General features: G+C 38.4%; 1 protein-coding gene across 2 annotated transcripts in view; it reads left to right on the top strand.

Annotated features, from left to right (window-relative positions):
- The window catches only part of ADCY2 (adenylate cyclase 2), a 203,609-nt gene that overhangs the window by 15,002 nt on the left and 171,731 nt on the right, over positions 1–16,876 (top strand). The window contains exon 2 of one of the 2 annotated variants that reach the window (XM_053936034.1): positions 4,173–4,370. The exons of the other annotated variant lie outside the window; for it this stretch is intronic. Coding sequence (XP_053792009.1) covers positions 4,173–4,370 — 198 coding nt within the window. The remainder of the gene's footprint in view (positions 1–4,172; positions 4,371–16,876) is intronic. 2 annotated transcript variants of the gene reach the window in all.

The raw sequence follows: 16,876 nt of genomic DNA, 5'->3' as shown, positions 1-16,876 counted from the left end.
GATTGAAAGTGACTTCAGATTTTACTGGTGATAAGAAGATTATCACACTTTGGAAGAATTTGTGGGGGTTGGAAAATTTCTAACGGTAGACTTTTTAATTTCTTCAGTAATTAAAAGACAGCAAGACAGAAAACACTCAGGGAGACAGAACTGTCAGGTAAGATCCACCTATTGCAGGCTTAGCCATTATGTTCAAAAGTGTCATGCTGATATTTTAATTAAAGGATACAAATTATAATAAAGCTTATTTTCTCATATATTTTATAAATTGCCTAACGTGTACACTGTTCTGTCTTTAAATTTCAATTTTACTTCAGAATTTGTACAGGGTATGGTGTGATGCAAGCAGCTTGTGACAGCAGAAGGATGTTTTCCTGTGTCAGCTCAGGGAGGTCACCTCTGCTCAGGAACTGATACTGTGTGGTCTATTTTTTTTTTTTCCTTTGCATACATTTCAGTCAAAATGTAAAGTTGTGTAGTAGGCAATCACAGAAGGAGAGAAAGCAGAAGTAAAATTTTAGATTTAGTGATCAAAATAGTTCAACAAAGTGTTGAGATCAGTGTATGCATAAAAAAAGGAAATTGAGTAGCTCTTAATTTAGAACAAACATTTTGGTGGATTGATCTAATTGTAGAATACATATAAATATATGTTGCTGCATGAGCATATGTGTGCTCTAAACAGACATCTAAATATTGTTGATCTATTATGGAGCCAATCCTCCCATTAAATACAGTAGTTTTATTACTTTTTATTACTGATGTGGAGAAGCATGTAGTTAAAGTGCATCTGGATTTTCTTGCTAAATGTATGTTTGTAGCATGATCCTTATCACTGAAATGCCAATTTTCCATCATTTAAGTATGTGGTTTTCCATAGTCCTGCCTTACTCCAGGAGTTTGTTGTTTCCTGTGGTGCTGTGACTTGGGCTGTGTGGCAGATGGTGCAAGGAAGTTGATGTTGTCCTGTTGCCTGTGACACCTGTCTCTTGCAACAAGAGTTTGGCAATCCCACCTGGCTGAAGTTAAACGCTTTTGGTGTTAACTGAGCTGACATTGGTTGTGCCACTTACTAAATCGATTAATTGAAACAAGTTCCTGAGATGGGATTGATCAAAAATCACAACATTTAGATATATAAATCAGTAGCTTTTCCTACTAGTAGGTGAGTTTTCTATTTTTACTCTTACTGTGCAGCTCTGTACTCTTGCAGACATTTAGCCCTATGCCTAAATTTAAGGCCGTAATTTTGTTTTCAGTGTGACTAACCAAGAGCTTGAAAGCCTTTGTGTGTGTATTTGATATTTGGAAGCTTAGTGTTTGCATTTCAGGGTTAGCATCACCACTTAAAATTTCCTGACACTTCTTTTGCTTACACCGTGATTGTCAGTGTTGCAATAAAAATTGCTTAAATGTGTGCCTTGATAAATTTAAAAGGGAATTAAAAATAAAAGGAGTTGAAAGATGAGCTGACTTTTGCCAAGCAGGGCAGGGTATATTGTGGCATTTCCCTTGGTTTCAGCCTGCCAGGGTGGTGGGTGCTCCTGAGCTGGAGCTGGGAGCAACTGGGTGCCACAGTCTGCAGTGCACACGCAGGCAGGGCTGCAAGGAAAATGAAGAAATGGGAACAGCGAAGGGGGCCAGATTTTCACAGCAAGTGTCTCTAGGTATCAAGCTGTAAAATTTACTAGATCAGGGTAAAAAACCCAAACAAAACAAAACAAAAAAACCCCACACACTGATTTTTTTTTGTAAATGTAAATTTACAAGTTTATTTGTAAATTTTTAGTTTTGATTTAATCAAAGCAAATTTTTTATACATAGGAAAAAAGTCATATTAAGATACTTTTAAGTAAAATGTTATATATTTAAGTTGAAAACCCATCAATAAACAAGATTTAACAGGGCACTAAGGAAGCAACTACAAATAAGGAAAAAAGAAATGTTACTTTGTGTTTAGATGTCTTACAAATCATCAAATAAGTACTTTCAAATTCTCTTGAAGATTTCACCGTGAAAAATGAATCTGAGGCTTTTCTGCATGAAGGCTGTGGTTGCTGTTGCAGCAGTAGCATTTGGAGCCTGCTTTTGGGGAATCCTTGTTGCTGCAAATGAGGCTGTTAGAATTCATAACAGCTGGGGAATGACTAAAGATCCTGTGACTGTACTTTGATATAGCGCTGTTGTATTTCAACCCGGCGTACTTTTGAGCATGTACAGCAATAGAAAATCAAATATTTATTTTTTTTTAATGCACCCATCATTAGGTCATTTAAAGATGTTAGTGTAGTAGCTTTCAAGTAAGCTCTGTATATAAATTTAAATATTGAATATTCTGAATCTTACTTCACATTATATTCTAGTCCTTGCTCTGGCTGTTGCTTGTACATTTCAAAGTAAGCAGTTGCTAGGAGAAAATATATATGTGTAATCTAGAGTCTGTACTTCCAGATAAATACTTTAAGCAGAATCAAAGCATGTAGTACCTTTCAACTATCACTGTCAAAAAGGCTTTTATAGAGCTATGGACATTTTGTGAGGCATTTTGACAACTGCATTGTTCAGGGTGATTTACAGTTTTCTCAACTTGCTTCAAATAATATTAAATCATAGAGTGCTTTGGGTTAGAAGGGACCTTAAAGATCACTAAGTGCCAGCCCTCCTGCCATGGGCAGGCACACCTTCTACTAAAAAAGGCTGCTCAAAGTCCCACCCAACCTGTCCTGTATCACTTGGAGAAAGGAATTCTGGTCAGTGCATTCCAGGAACTGCCTGGATTGCTCGTGCCCTGCTTTGTTGCCCCTTCAACAGGCATTGGGGTGGCTGAAGTTCCTCATGAGGACCAGGACTTGTGAACACAAGGCTGTTACTGTCTGTCTATAGAGGGCTTCATCTTCTCAAGTCTTCCTGGTTGGAGGACCTGTAGCAGGCCCCCACTGTAATGTTGCTGTCCCTTTAACCCAACCTATAAGCCCTCAGCTCCTCATCCATCGCCCGGCAGGGGATGCTCCATGCATTCTTACTGGTCATTGACATAGAGAGAAACACCCCTTCCTTGTGTCCCCTCTCCTCTCCTTTCTGAAGAGCCAGTATCCTTCCATTCCAACACTCCCGTCATAGGAGCCATCCCACCACATCTGTCTGACAAGGTCCTAGGTGCACATCTCTTGTTTGCTTCCTGTGCCCCCAGAGCCAACATACTGGCTAGAGTGGCTGGAATTTCTTTTCCTGCTGACTTGCAATCCCCTTTCAGACTCAGGGCATCTCTTTCTGGTATTGGCATCAAACCTGGAGAAGTGGAATGGATTGAAGTTCTGTTTCCCTGGGAACTTATCTTTTGTAAAGATTGGTGAAAAAACTACTTGCATTCCAGAGTGCCTTACCATCACCCTCTGCAATCCATCTTGGTATTGCTCAGACTGTTGCTGGCTGTGCCACTGGTGCCCTTGTGAAACTGCAGCAGTGGGCAGTAGTGGCCTCTGTGAGGCTTGGGAGTCTCTTGGTGACATCCCTGCAATGAGCCCCGTGGGAGCAGCACAGCTCTCAGGACCGTGTCAGAGGCAGACCTCTGTACCTCTCTCGGGAGGGTCCCTGCTGCTGTCACCATCGCGTTCTTCTGGTTGCATTGGCTGTTACAGAGCAGATGGGGCTGCCTGGCTCAGCTCCAGCACCTCTCCTGATGGGATTGGTCTTTGCAGAGCAGAGAAGAGGTTCTGCAGGGGCATGCCAGGCTTCAGGGGAAGTTTCTTTCTCCTGTAGATTTATGCAAGCTCTTGCAAGCTTCTGTTCTGCATTTTGCCCCTCTCTGTTCTGTGTGTGCTGGCGGTGGAGTTGTTGGATGGCTGGCCATGGGCTGGGGGCCCACTGCAAACTGAGCTTGGAGCCAGCTTTCCAGCTCAGCCCCCCTCATGCTGCACACACTTCTCACAGCCTGCTACAACTCAGAGTAGTAAAAGAAGTGTTGTGCTGTTGTGGTTAGTAGTTACAAGGCTGATGCTCTACATTACAGTTTTTTGCCATGAAAAAAATCCTGTTTTGAATTTAACTCACTTTAGATATCCAGTCATGTCTTTCTGCCATCTCCACATACAATAGGTTTAGAGTATGTTATTGATGTCTGACATTTAAGTATATTTGCTTTTAACTTCCTTTTCATTTTCCTCTATTTTCAGGAAGTTGAAGACCACGTGGCATTTTTAATAACTGTTCCAACAGCCCTAGCAATTTTTTTTGCTATATTTATCCTTGTCTGCGTAGAACCTGTATTTAAGAAGCTGCTTCGTATATTTTCTCTGGTGGTCTGGGTATGTCTTGTTGCCATGGGATATCTTTTTATGTGTTTTGGAGGAATCATCTGTCCCTGGGACCAGGTAAGACTGTCATTATTACTAATTTTACTTCCATTTGGTATGTTTCCAAGAGCCATTCTATACAAAAGCATTCAAAAGCTCCTTTAATTATGAATACTTATCCAATCACCAGCTTCTTTGTAGGGTGAATATTTGATTCTAGTGACCAGTTAACATGGCAGAAATACTAGTTTTGTTCAACACTGCTTATTGCCATCTTGTTCAGTTTAAAATGTTTGAGGTCTCAGTGTAGGCTTTTTGTGGTCTACAAGGTGTTCTCTAGCAATGCATGAGAAAAAAGGACTGGGAGTCTCCTTACTTGTCTAGAAAAAAAGGATGAGTAGATAAGAAGTGAAGTACCCTTCACATTTTTTAAATTTTATAATGAAAAAAAAGCAAAATATAATTGCAGCCTAATAGCAGCACTTTTGAAACATCAATAAATGATGTGCAATATCCAGCACTGTGGCTGGATCAATTCTTTTGAGTTCTGTCACATTATTTTCTTTTCTCCAAACTGCTCTACATGGGAATATGGCTCATATAATATTTTTATAACTCTTCAAAGGATGGGAAAAGTCTTTTAAACATATAAATATATCTTCTGAAGATTTCATGCTGATTCTACGAGTTTAACCTTTAAATTGTATTACTCTCTCCAGAATGCACTCTAGGTCCTTGAGACAGACTCGGAATAAATTCTCTGACTTTTTATTCAGATCTTGCAAAGACTTGGGCAAATACTGAACTTTAGTTCCTTTAAACTCTTAAATATAATTTTTTAAAATTATTGGTGCATATTGGTAATACTTTTGGAGCCCTTTCCTTTGTGAGTGTCTTTATATTTTCATTTTCTTGGAAGGTTCTGGGATTAATTATCTAAGAAACCTCCTACCTGGTTTGGGGTTTTCTTAGGTTTTATATCTTTGGTAGTTTAAACTACCAAACCAGATCACACTTACATGTAATAAAAAACATCAGAACATGAAATACTTTTCTTTAGGCATGGATTTCACTCTGGGAGTGCTTCTGTCTTTGTGGTGTCTCATCTAGGTAATTTACAAGGTCTTACTTTTTTCATTTGTTTTAATTGGCATTTGTGTCATGTCATGCTAGAATATTTCAGACTTTCAATCTTAGATGCAAATATTTAGTTAGTCATATTATTTATTAATTGTAAATGACACTAAATTTAGTTTTGGTATTTGAAAGCTAGGATAAGGATTTTCAAAAGCACATGGACTGAAAGAGATCTAAGAGGGATATTGATGTCTCAGTCCTAGAGTCGTGTTTAGCCTGTGATGATTTGCCCTGCCTTGCTTTCCTCTTAGGAAAAACATAGGCATTCCCACAGCATGCAAGGGATGTGTCTGGCTCTACAGAGGAAGGACTGTAGAGCTCTGGGAAATGGCATTGTCTTTCTCTAGGTTGCCAGGACACAACTCCTCTGCTACTCAGTCTTCTCTTTGCTTTGCATGCAAGAGCTGCTTGGAGAAAAGGATATTTGGGACGGAACTGCTTCTCTTGCTCTGCCAGCAGCAGCCGGCTCTGGGCAGCCGCCTTGCCCAGTGATTTGCGGGCTCCAGCTGAGAGCAGGCAGGGCTTTTCCAGAATGCAGATGTCCTTGGCATCTGATGGGAGAGGGGCTGTGCTAGAGTAGTCCCTGGCCACTGCTGAGAGTCCAAGGTCGTGTGGCTCCTTGTAGTGGAATCCTTCACTTCCCCAAACCTGATTTTTTTTTTTTTCTTTGAATAGCAGTGCAGTTTTTTGGACTGCTTTTGCAGGAGTACTCTTCCCTAGTGTCAGTTAACAGTAAACTGTGGAAATATGGGAATCTTTCTGGGAATTTGATGCCTTACACAAAAGACTAACTGAAGGTTTGATGGTTTCAAACATTTGAAAAAGAGCTGTGAGCAGTAAAATACTGCCTTGTATTCATTCCTGTGATGAAAGTGTTTTGTTTGCTCTGCATTGAGAATATGTAGGTCCATAACTGGTGTTATCTATGTGAAACCAAATTGGAAAAATCCTTCCTCATTGATCATTGACAGGTTCTTTGTTGAAATTTTACATTTTGTGAACCTTTAAACAGTTTTACTTGGCATATTGAAGTGGTTTTGTGATTCCTTTATGCTTTTTATGAAATAAAGGAGACATGATGTAAAATTTAAATTAGGTTTCAAATATATTTCTGTCAACATTAACTAATTAGAAAAGGATGAAAATGAAAGAGTCTGTTCATGCACAGTAACTTACTAAACAAGTGCTTTATTTGCATTTACTTCATGTTTATATATATATTTACTTTAATTTAATTTACTTCAAATTACAGCCTAACTTCTGTTCTGGTCCAGGAGAGTTTAAAAATGTCACAACTTTCATGTCCTCTGAATCTTAAGCTTGTTAAGAATATGGCATTTCTTAATTGTACCAGTAACTATTGAAAGATAGATTTTCTTCATACCACAGTTAGCAGAAAGAGCATGTTATTGTGCCATTTGTGGACAGCCCTTTGACTGACACCCCTGTATCTTTTAAATTTTGGCTTAATGATTTTCTTGTGCCTTTTGGCTGTTTGCAGCTGCTCAATGTAGTTTTTCTCTGTTGTCTTAAAAAACCTGAGGTGTGAACTTCACGAATTTTGTTTACAATAAAAATACCATTTGAGAGAGATTATTTTGGTTAGGAACTCAATATATATTTAATGCAGAGCAGTTTTTCCTTAGCCTGCAGGCACATAGCTCAAATAATCCACAATTAGTAGAGGGCTGGAAATTAAGTGGTTGATCAGGGCCATTGTTTTGGGTTTTTTTTTTTTATTAGAAACATGTAGGCTGATGTGAAATAAGTGCAAATAGTAATTGGTTTCAGCTATCTTATTGCTGTCCCTGCCCAATGATAGCACACTGTCCGATCAGTCTCCATTTCCTTGACTCTCTTTGGTTGCAGGTACAGCTTTGGAGAAAAACTCTTATCAGGTGGGTATCTGGCTGCTGTTTGAAGGGGAGGGACAGTGTTGCTGTGGACAGTTACTTTGTCCCTTGTGCCAATCTGCCAGCTCCATGCTGGCTCTGTAACTGCCTGCTGAGCCTGATCCAAAGGCTGTTATTGTCACTGGACTGCCTGGGCATCATCCCTAACCCATCTGGGAGAGCAGCCAGCATGTTTGCATCATCAGTGTTAGTAGCTAACTTACCTCTTTAGTTAGTCCAAGCTCCCTTACTCCTCTGTGTCAACAATGAAGAATGGTGAGTACACTCAGAGGGAGATGGAGCGTGCCTTAGGGAGACAGTGGGTCACTTAACATGAAAAAAATTGAAACAGTGGTGGCAAAAGTCTTTGGTACCTGACAATTTTTTTTAAAGAAGTGTGGCAAACCTCCTTTGTTGATGTCAGCCCAAGTTTTTCTGGTATTGGAGCCCCTGGTTTTCCTTGGTGGCCTGGGGAACTTGGATCCTGACTTTCATGTGCTACAGTTTGCATGAGCCAGGAGGGAGACTGGGCTGTGTGCTAGGAATCATGAGACACCTGGGTTGGTAGGAAATAAGTAGAGCAAGGACAGTCATGCTGAGGCTGAGAGAGAGCCACTGCCTGCTGGCAACTTTCTTCCAAGTCTAAGGTGTGAGCAGTAATATGTGAATATGTTTTCAGTAAGGGAAGACCCAAGGGCGATGCTTGCTCAGCAAGGTCTGTGAGGAAATCTGTGGACGGTGTGTTGGTGGAGGGCCAGTGATGCAAGGCAGGCAAGCTGAGAAAGGAGTGATGGATTGATTTTATTGTGTTAGAACTCTTCCTTACTATAGTATGAAGCACCTTTCCTTTCAAAATGTAAATCCAGTACCTGTCTGTAGAGTTTCCTGCCGGGGAATGAATCAAAATTAGTTTTCTCTTGTTTCGCTGACAGTGTAGTTATTGTACAACAGCTGCCTTTCTGTGTCACCCTCTGACATGTCTAATACTTCCTCAGCCTTTTCTATGGGGTGTATGTAAATATGATATAGCACATTGATATCAGTGGGTAAAAAGAGCTCTTAAAGCATGCAGTGGATGATATAAAAAAAGAGTAATTATGCAGCATTATACTAGTCTAATGAATTCTATCATTGCAGGATTTTGGTATTCAATTCTATTTAATCATAAATATGTTTGCACAGTGCAGACACCAGATGTGTTCCTCCTTCTCTGTATTCAGTTACAGCACAGAAATTACTTCAAGCGGAATTTGGCACTTACGGTTTTGAAAAAACTCCAGAGTGATGTGCTTAGAATATATATTTGATTATTTTAGCCTAAATTCTACTTTTTGAGATGAATTTAAAGTACTTCTTTGTTTTCTTTTAATCTGTTGATATAGAATGGTTTGATTTGGCCTTGGAGCAGTCCTGGCTTAAGAAGTGTGAGCAAAATTTTATGCCCTAGTATTTATTATTATCTTTTTTTTTTTTTATACTGTCTTAGCACCTGGGGATATCTGTTGTGTGCTGAGGGGTAAGGGCCTGCAGAAAATTTCTGTGGTTGTGGTAATCAGCTCCTGTATTAGGCAGTTTGGTGAAACAATGGGTCTGCAGAAAGGGAAGACTTGTCTTTGTGTGAATTACATTGGGTCTGATTTCCACACCTTGCCTTATCTAAAGTCAGCCCTGCCCTAAACTATCAATGACATGATTTGTGGTTAAGCAGTATAAAACAAAATACATTGTTAGCTATTTGAGGAAAGCAAGGCGGGTGTCAGTGAAGTCCCTGCAGCACAGGAAGGTGAGGATGCATTGATGCTATACCACTTGTTCAGGATCTGGAGTGTGCGGGAGACTTACTTTTTTTAAAGTTCAAGATTAATCAGACTCTCAGGAATGAGTATCCTAAGCAAGGAACCAAAACTTGTAGGAGCATGGTTCAGTACCTTGTAGGTGAATATTCACCTGAAAAAGGACATGAAGAAAACCAGAAGGGTTGTATAAAAGGGAAAGATACTGCCAAGCAGGTGATTCTCTGCTTTAGGAATAGGTGTGATAGAATAGCAAGAGCCCCTCAATCCACCAGAATATGCCATATTTTCAGTCATAATCTTGGAAAAAAAACAAATTATTTTTATCTTAATACTTTTTAAATTATATATAACTCATTTTGCTTAATAGCAAGGCATTTAAGTGGTTTTATCAAAGCTGGTATGGTTATATCTGTATAGAAGACAGGAAAAGATGAACTATTAGACACACCTGCCAGTTATTAAAATCAGTAATACAGTAGATTAATATAATACAATAGTGTGTGAACCCCTGAAATACCAGCTGGCATAACCAGCGTGCCATTGCTAACCTTTGCTATGGCAGTGCATTATGAGAGCAGTTAGTGAAGAAAGGACTGACAACTGTTTTAAATAGGGAATGTATATTTGAAAGGAAAAAAAAAAAATTGTTCCAAACAGGAGACTAGAAGCCCTGCTAAAGGAGATGACCATTATTAAGGTAACTGTACATGTCGGTGAGAGGAGATGGCAGGTAGTGTGACTTTAGAGGGTGTCAGGCAGGAGGGAGATTTCTGGCTGGATTTCTCAGAGAGCTCTCTGGAGAATGTTTCCCTTTATTAGTGCTTTTTACTTGTGAAGGGGTGACTAAATGTCACTGCTATAATGAAATTTATTGATGACCCAGTTCAAGGATTCCTAATACAGGAAAAGATCACAATGTTATGGGGAAGAAAAGCTTGACCTTGAGGACTGCAGTATAGCAGCTAGATGAAATTTAATAAAAGGAAATATAAGGTGCCTGCATTTGGGGACTAACAGCAGAAGTTACAGCTGTAGGCTGAGTTTGTCAGTAGAAAGAGAAGCAAGGACAAGCAGAATGAAGAGACGAAGCATTAGCTGATCACTGGGTCATTTGGACATGTGTCCAGAAAAGCATTGTTTATGATGGCAGAGTGTCCAGCTAAAAATTAATCCTTGCCTGAATGACTATGTAAACTTATAGTCACCTTTATGCAAAAAATCACCAGGAGAAAGGAGGGTTTTGTGAGAGGAGGTGAGAACAGCTTGGCTTGTGTATAGATCTGCACAGGAGAAGAATGTTGAGAGTTGTGTGACTGCCATCTACAGATAGTCCATGGCTGCAGACATCAGATTTTTGGAGAAGCTATGGAAGAGAAAGAATTAGTGACGCATACACCTACACCCAAACAAAAATAAAAATCACCTGGCCGGTAATGAAAATTAAACTGAAAATTAGAATTTATCCCATACCCATTGGGGCACTTGGTTTGTGGAGGTTAATATACTCAGGATATTAAAGATTAAAATAATGAATTGGTGTCACAGTGGGATGCTGTCCTTAGCTGAGAGTCAGTCAGTGTCTTCATTCAAAGAGAATGGACTTCAGTGGTTCAGGAGCACCCTTTTAGTTCTTTATTTCTATGGACCACAGAACATCTGGAAACTACTGAGATGTTTTAAATGACAATTTCCTTTGACCTGTGCGTGAAATTAATCTAAAAGCTAAAGAGATGCATTTTCTGAATTTTAAAAGTTCGTGGCTTTTTACTATCTGAATATCTTTTATCCTTCCGATGTTCTGAAGAAGTAGTCTCAGAATTTAAAACATCAGCGGATAATAATTTCTGATCTCTTTAGGCATTCATTATAACATTTCTGAGAGAGGTTTGATATAATATAAAGTGGAAGGGACTGGATGTGTCCTGGAACTTACTTTCATGAACCTTATGAAATTCTTTTTTCCTTGACTCCATTTCTTAAAGTGTGTTTTTCATCTTGGAGGGGACAATTAAGTATAAAGGCTGAGCTGATTGTAGTTTTCATCAAGTTTATTGCTTAGTTCACATGTAGTGTGAAAATTGCAGTGCAAGTCATGTGAATGAACTTTGCCAAGGCAAATGTACATATTGATGTACAATAGAAATGTAAGACTCAGATAAATATGCACAAACTGAATGTGGCAAGATTCTTCTCTCTGATGGAAAATAACATTTATCAATAAGAATATTAATGTTTCAGAAAGTACTTAAAATAAGCAACGCTCATTTTAAATATCATCATATTCTTCTGATGTTGCTGACATTGAAAAACCAAGTGATAAATGGAAGTGAATAATTTAAGCCCTTCATATGACTTCTTATGTGTTTAATAATTGATTTGACATCAGGAAATAAACATTTAATAATTTCATAGTACACATATAGTTAACAAGTGCTTGTATGATGGAGCTACCAGAGAAGCACTGAAGCAGCTATCCAGTACTTGCTAGCAGGTTTAATTTAGGAAGACATGCACATGTCATTCATTGGAATTGTATTTTACTCAGAAATCTAACAGTTTGCCCGACTTCCAGGAGGAAAGGTTTTGGCATGATACTGCATTTGTCTCTTGGTTTAAGCTGATAGACCTTGCATACCTGCCTGCTGTGGAAAAGCTTGTACCTTTACATGGCCATTGCACATAACATTGTATGTTTTTATTTTTGTGAATTGGGTGCTGAAAGCTCATATCACAATAGAGCTTGACCTTTGGTCAGTTTTTTGCCTTTGTCTCAAATGTGATTCAGTTTGCAGGTTTCTAGTGCTGTAAAAATTTAGCTAGTGAGCTATTGAACAAAGAAATAGTAAAATAGATGGTGAAAATGTTTCCTACAAGCTGCATAAGAAGATATCAGTTTAGTTGTTAGGGGTGTTCCCTGTTTCTGTAGATTTTATTAAGTGTTAAGTACAACTGTGGTGCTAAATAAATGAACCTAAGTATTCGGATTGTCAGAGGATCACTTCTCTTTTAGTCTAGGAAGCAGCTAATAGGATTTTTCCCCATATCTCTGCAGTTTGTAGTATGCTGGCTGTGACATCCTTTCCATTTCCCTTGTTAGGATGCTGACCTGGTTTAGGGCAAATGTGGGAGAGAACCTCCAAAGGGGTTGCTTCTTCTCCCACTTATTAATGAAGACAGCCTTTATTAAATCTATTATTTGTTACCACTCTATTTTTTTTTGCCTTACAACCAGCTGTAGTCTTCATAAAAATATTTTTGTCTCATTCAATATAGATGACCTTTCATAGATAACAATTTTTAGGCATCATTATGACAATGATAGTGTGGCAAGTTCAGATATCTGAGGGCTCAGTTTGAATTCAGTTTTATTCCCCTTGACCACACTTGCAGTTCTGCCTCCCTGCCACTCCCCAGTAAAAGGAAAGAAAAAAATCTTTGTGGCAAGGTGGTTTTTTTTCGGTTTTTGGTAATATAAGCAAGCAAAGTATTGCAGCTTTATCTTCCAGATTCTGTTAATTTTTTATATTATTTGTAATTTTGGATTGAACTGATCCTAAATAAATGTGATAATAACTACTGTATGCATTTTCTTTATTATGCTATTGTTAGCCTTAATCATCCAATATTTTTTTTCAAATAATGTACAGTTAGTTATGAAGGAAATGGATTCAAAAGCCTGTCATGTAAAAAAGATGAACATCCAAATAAAACATATTTAACATACATATGTCTAAAATGTTCCACTTTCCAAAAAGAAATAAATCAAAAAAGTATTTTATTGCTATTAAATGAGGCAGAGATTTGATTAAGTCTCTTTTTCCCTTGTCACACTCTGATTATCCATTATGACTGCATATGTTATCTAATGCCAGTTCCTAACAATGTGCACATATTGCTTACACACCTGTACAAACAAGTATAAATTGATGCCTTAAATGGCTTTCACATAGAGGAGACTATGGTCTTTGTTGGTAGATATGCATGCCTTTTATTTTCACTAACCTGAACTTTATCACCAGTTAGAAACTTATTTAAGAATATCAGTTACAATTTTGGGTCTTTGTTAGGTCTGATGTAGATAAACTGCCAGGTCTACTGGATGACCCAGGGTATTGACAACAGAAGGAAAGTATGTGGTGTGAATGACATTAATTTTTATATTAAATTCCATTAAAATGCTGGCTTGGTGTGCAAAAAAAAAAAAATTGAGAAAAGTCATATTTCCTTGGTCAGATGAAGACTGGAAAGAAATCTTGATTTATGGCAAAGCCCCAAATGCAGAAAAGTACTGTATAAATGCACATTATAATGTGTCATTCCTGTGATTTCCTCTAGATTAACCCAAGAATTCCATGCTCATTGATGATGTGGGCAGACAAGACATGTTTCTCCAGAGAGGCTAGCAAGAGAATCTGTCCTTTAGAACCCTTAAATTTCTTTTCTCCTCATCTCTCCTTGTTTAGTTTTCACTGCATTTCAGTAAGCACTACTTCTCTCAAGCCGTGCGAACATTCCAGGAATGGTGCTTTACAATATTTCAGGGACATGTGGCCACTGAAACTACAAAAGGAAAATCTTTCTGGATCCATAGAATTTGCACAGTATCTGTGATGCATTATTTAGCTGGTGGTTTTGATCACATAATAGTGATTTCACATGATGTAGAAATGTAGAACAAAACTTTGCTTCTTGTGCTCTTGTAGAGTTTGTATTCTCTTTTACTTACCATGCTGAGCAACCACCTATCTTATGAATTTATAAATAAAATGGGATTTACTTAGTAAAATGCCAGGTTTCAGTTTTCAGTACTTTTGCTATTTTGTTACAAATCTTACACGAGGACTCTCTTGGGTAGTGTTTGGACTTGTTTTACCTGTTTTGTCAAAAGTGAGATTGTCAGGCCACATGTACTGCTTTGCTCAGGATGGCTGCAGTCTTAGGGAGAGTGGGAGAGGACTGAAATCAGGACAGATCCCACAACCACTGTGTCTATGTCTCTCAGGAGCTGTTTCTGTGGGATGAGACCTGTGCCCATGGGCCATTTGGTGTGCATAGGCTGAGCATCAGATGCAGCAGAAATGCTGGGACAAAGCCTCCTAGGAATGTGATGTAAGCTGAGCACCTCTGCTTGTGCAGTGTGGAGAGCTGGGCATGCAGACAAAGGAATGACCTGTGTGAAAGTGGTTCCTCTTGGTTTTACTAACAGATGCTTTTTCACTATACTCTGGTGTTTTCGTTCTCTCTGGGAGCTGTGAAAGTTGGTCACACAGCCCTGGACAACAGATGGTTCCTGGCCAGCAGCATGGATGGAAAATGGCTGAAGGGAAAGGTGGAGAAGGGTTGTGTTAAGACTGAAGGAAATAGAGTCCTTAGGTCAGTAAGCAGACAGCTGAGTGGGCATGGAGCAGCATGCATTTTGTTTGTACAGAAAATAGACTTTCAACTCTTGTCATCTGTATACTCAGTGGCACTGGATAGAAATGGGATGGCAAACAACAAGAGCTATAAAAACTGGAATGATTTTGAAGTATTGAAGGTCAATGGGATTGTGTATTTCAGGCTGCTGTATCTTACTAAAGCATACAACTCTAGTAAGGTTTCTTGCTGTTATGGAAATTGCTTCTTGAATACACTGCACCATCAAGACCTTTATATAGGAAAATTTATCTTACGTATATTTAAATACAATTTAACACTTGACATACTAATATTAATATAGCTCCCCAGGTGTTTGAAAAAAAAATAACATTAGCAAGAGGGAGTTTGTTTTGAATAGATTAATTTTAATGCAGAATATGCATAAGGATGTCATTCTTTTTAGGCATGGTCTGTTGAAGTCATGCAATATGAAGTAATACATTAAACTTGTCACAATTTTGGAATATATTTTAAAGCAAAGAGATTTCTGGGCAAAAAGTATTTGTCTAAAATTGTTCTTCTTATGAAATGTGTAACTGAAAATGTTATGGATTCTGTCTCTTACTGGTAATAAAAGTGAAGTTTTTTGCTTTTCTCTCAGTTTACTTTTCTGCATTTTGTTATTCTCAGATTTCAGAAAAACAAAAAAAAAAACAAAAAGAGAGAAAAAAAAGTTTGCAAATATAACATAATTTGATTTAGTGACTTTCTCAGTATCTCCTTAGGTGCAAAGTAAAATAATCATTATTGAACTACAGAGCAGCAAAACGAACTCCCAACATTTGTTGTTTTGTTGTTTAAAACTGCAGTGCTCTAACCCTTCCTTCATCCTGAGAAATTCTATCCTTTAAATCCTCCAAAAGAAGCCACAAACTAAACTGTAACTGCATAGTAAAATAGCTGTGTCTGTGCAATTAAGATATTACTCTAGTTAGGTTTCTTCTTACAATTAAATAAATTGCTACTTTCAAATCCCATTTCTCAGGTCGTAGACTAGTGACATTTTGCTTATATCATTGGTTTTTTTTGACTAGAGGTATTGGAGAATTTTAAAGATTGAATTAATTTAAAAAAAACTTTAATATTTAGGGCTATATGTTTTTCACAACTTAAGTCCTGAGTTAGGGGAGAGGCTGTGCATGGCAGCTGGTGGGGTGAGAAAACACGGTAACACTGATGCCTGAGCAATCCCATAGAAACCCTGATCCTTGTTATCCAGAAATGTCTCTGCTCCTGAGCTCCCACTTCCTTTCCTGAAAAGCACAGATCTCCTACTCCTCCAACACACCCCAACTCCTGTACCCCAGTTATGCAATATTAAGATATAATCACCACTGATTGTGAAAGCTTCTTCTTGACCTGTTGCCTATTGATATTGTGGTAGGAAGTTCTGTCTGGTTCCAGAGGTTTGGGAAGCGCTGACAGTGGACTGTGTTGACACAGTACATGAACCTGGTTATAAAGTTTTGGTTAGTACCTTGATACAGCCTCTGATAATTGAGGTAATTTAGATGTAGCTGAAGCATCTGTTTCAATGTGTATCACATTGTGCAGGACCTTCCAAAATGGGCCAAGTGTGATGTAGAACTGTGATTCTCTCCACCAATGTATCCAGAGCAGAATCTCTTCTAGAACAGTATCTGTGATCCAATCTGTCTATCTAGTCTCCTCCTAGAAGGCTTCGTTCTGTCCCCAGTCCAAAAAACGGGCTTAAAATCTACAAAGAAGCCTTCATTGCAGTTTAAACCTTTTGCAGTGAAAAAACAATGTTTTAAGGTTGTAATTAGACTGCTATAGCTAGAAATTCCCAGACAATACATTGTTGTTGTCCACTTTTACATGTAGTTGTTTTAATTTTGACAAACTACCACAGAAGAGCTCAGTTGAGAGTGTTCTGCAGTCATTGATCCATTGTGCTTGGTCAAGCGTTCTGTCATGATTATCAACAGGTATTTGTATGAATATAGGCAGAGGTTACACAGCCTCACACTTGGGGTAATGGCCTCTAAGGGAGAGCAGCCGAGGTACCAGCTGGAACAATTGCAATGTTTGCTGGGACCTGAAGTCAAATAGGAAATTATCCCTGGAGCATCGGGTCCCTCTTCTGAATATTCAAGACTGGCAGGAGTTCAAAGCCCTTCTGTGCAGTATCTCACACTCCTATTTTGTCCTTTTTTTATTTTTTGGAATCTTAGTATGTAATTTTTTATGTAATGCAGTATTGGGTTTTGCATTCCATGTGCTTATTTTTATTTGACTTTGGTTGAATTTTGGAGGCTGCATTATGTACCCATTTATTTAATAGGTCATGATGAAAGTAATGCTAAGCAGGGATCATTAA

Source organism: Vidua chalybeata, chromosome 1 (assembly GCF_026979565.1).
Source record: "Vidua chalybeata isolate OUT-0048 chromosome 1, bVidCha1 merged haplotype, whole genome shotgun sequence".
In the NCBI taxonomy this organism is placed as follows: Eukaryota; Metazoa; Chordata; class Aves; order Passeriformes; family Viduidae; genus Vidua; species Vidua chalybeata.
The sequence above is the reverse complement of the archived record's forward strand: the minus strand, read 5'-3'. Positions and strand labels throughout refer to the sequence as shown.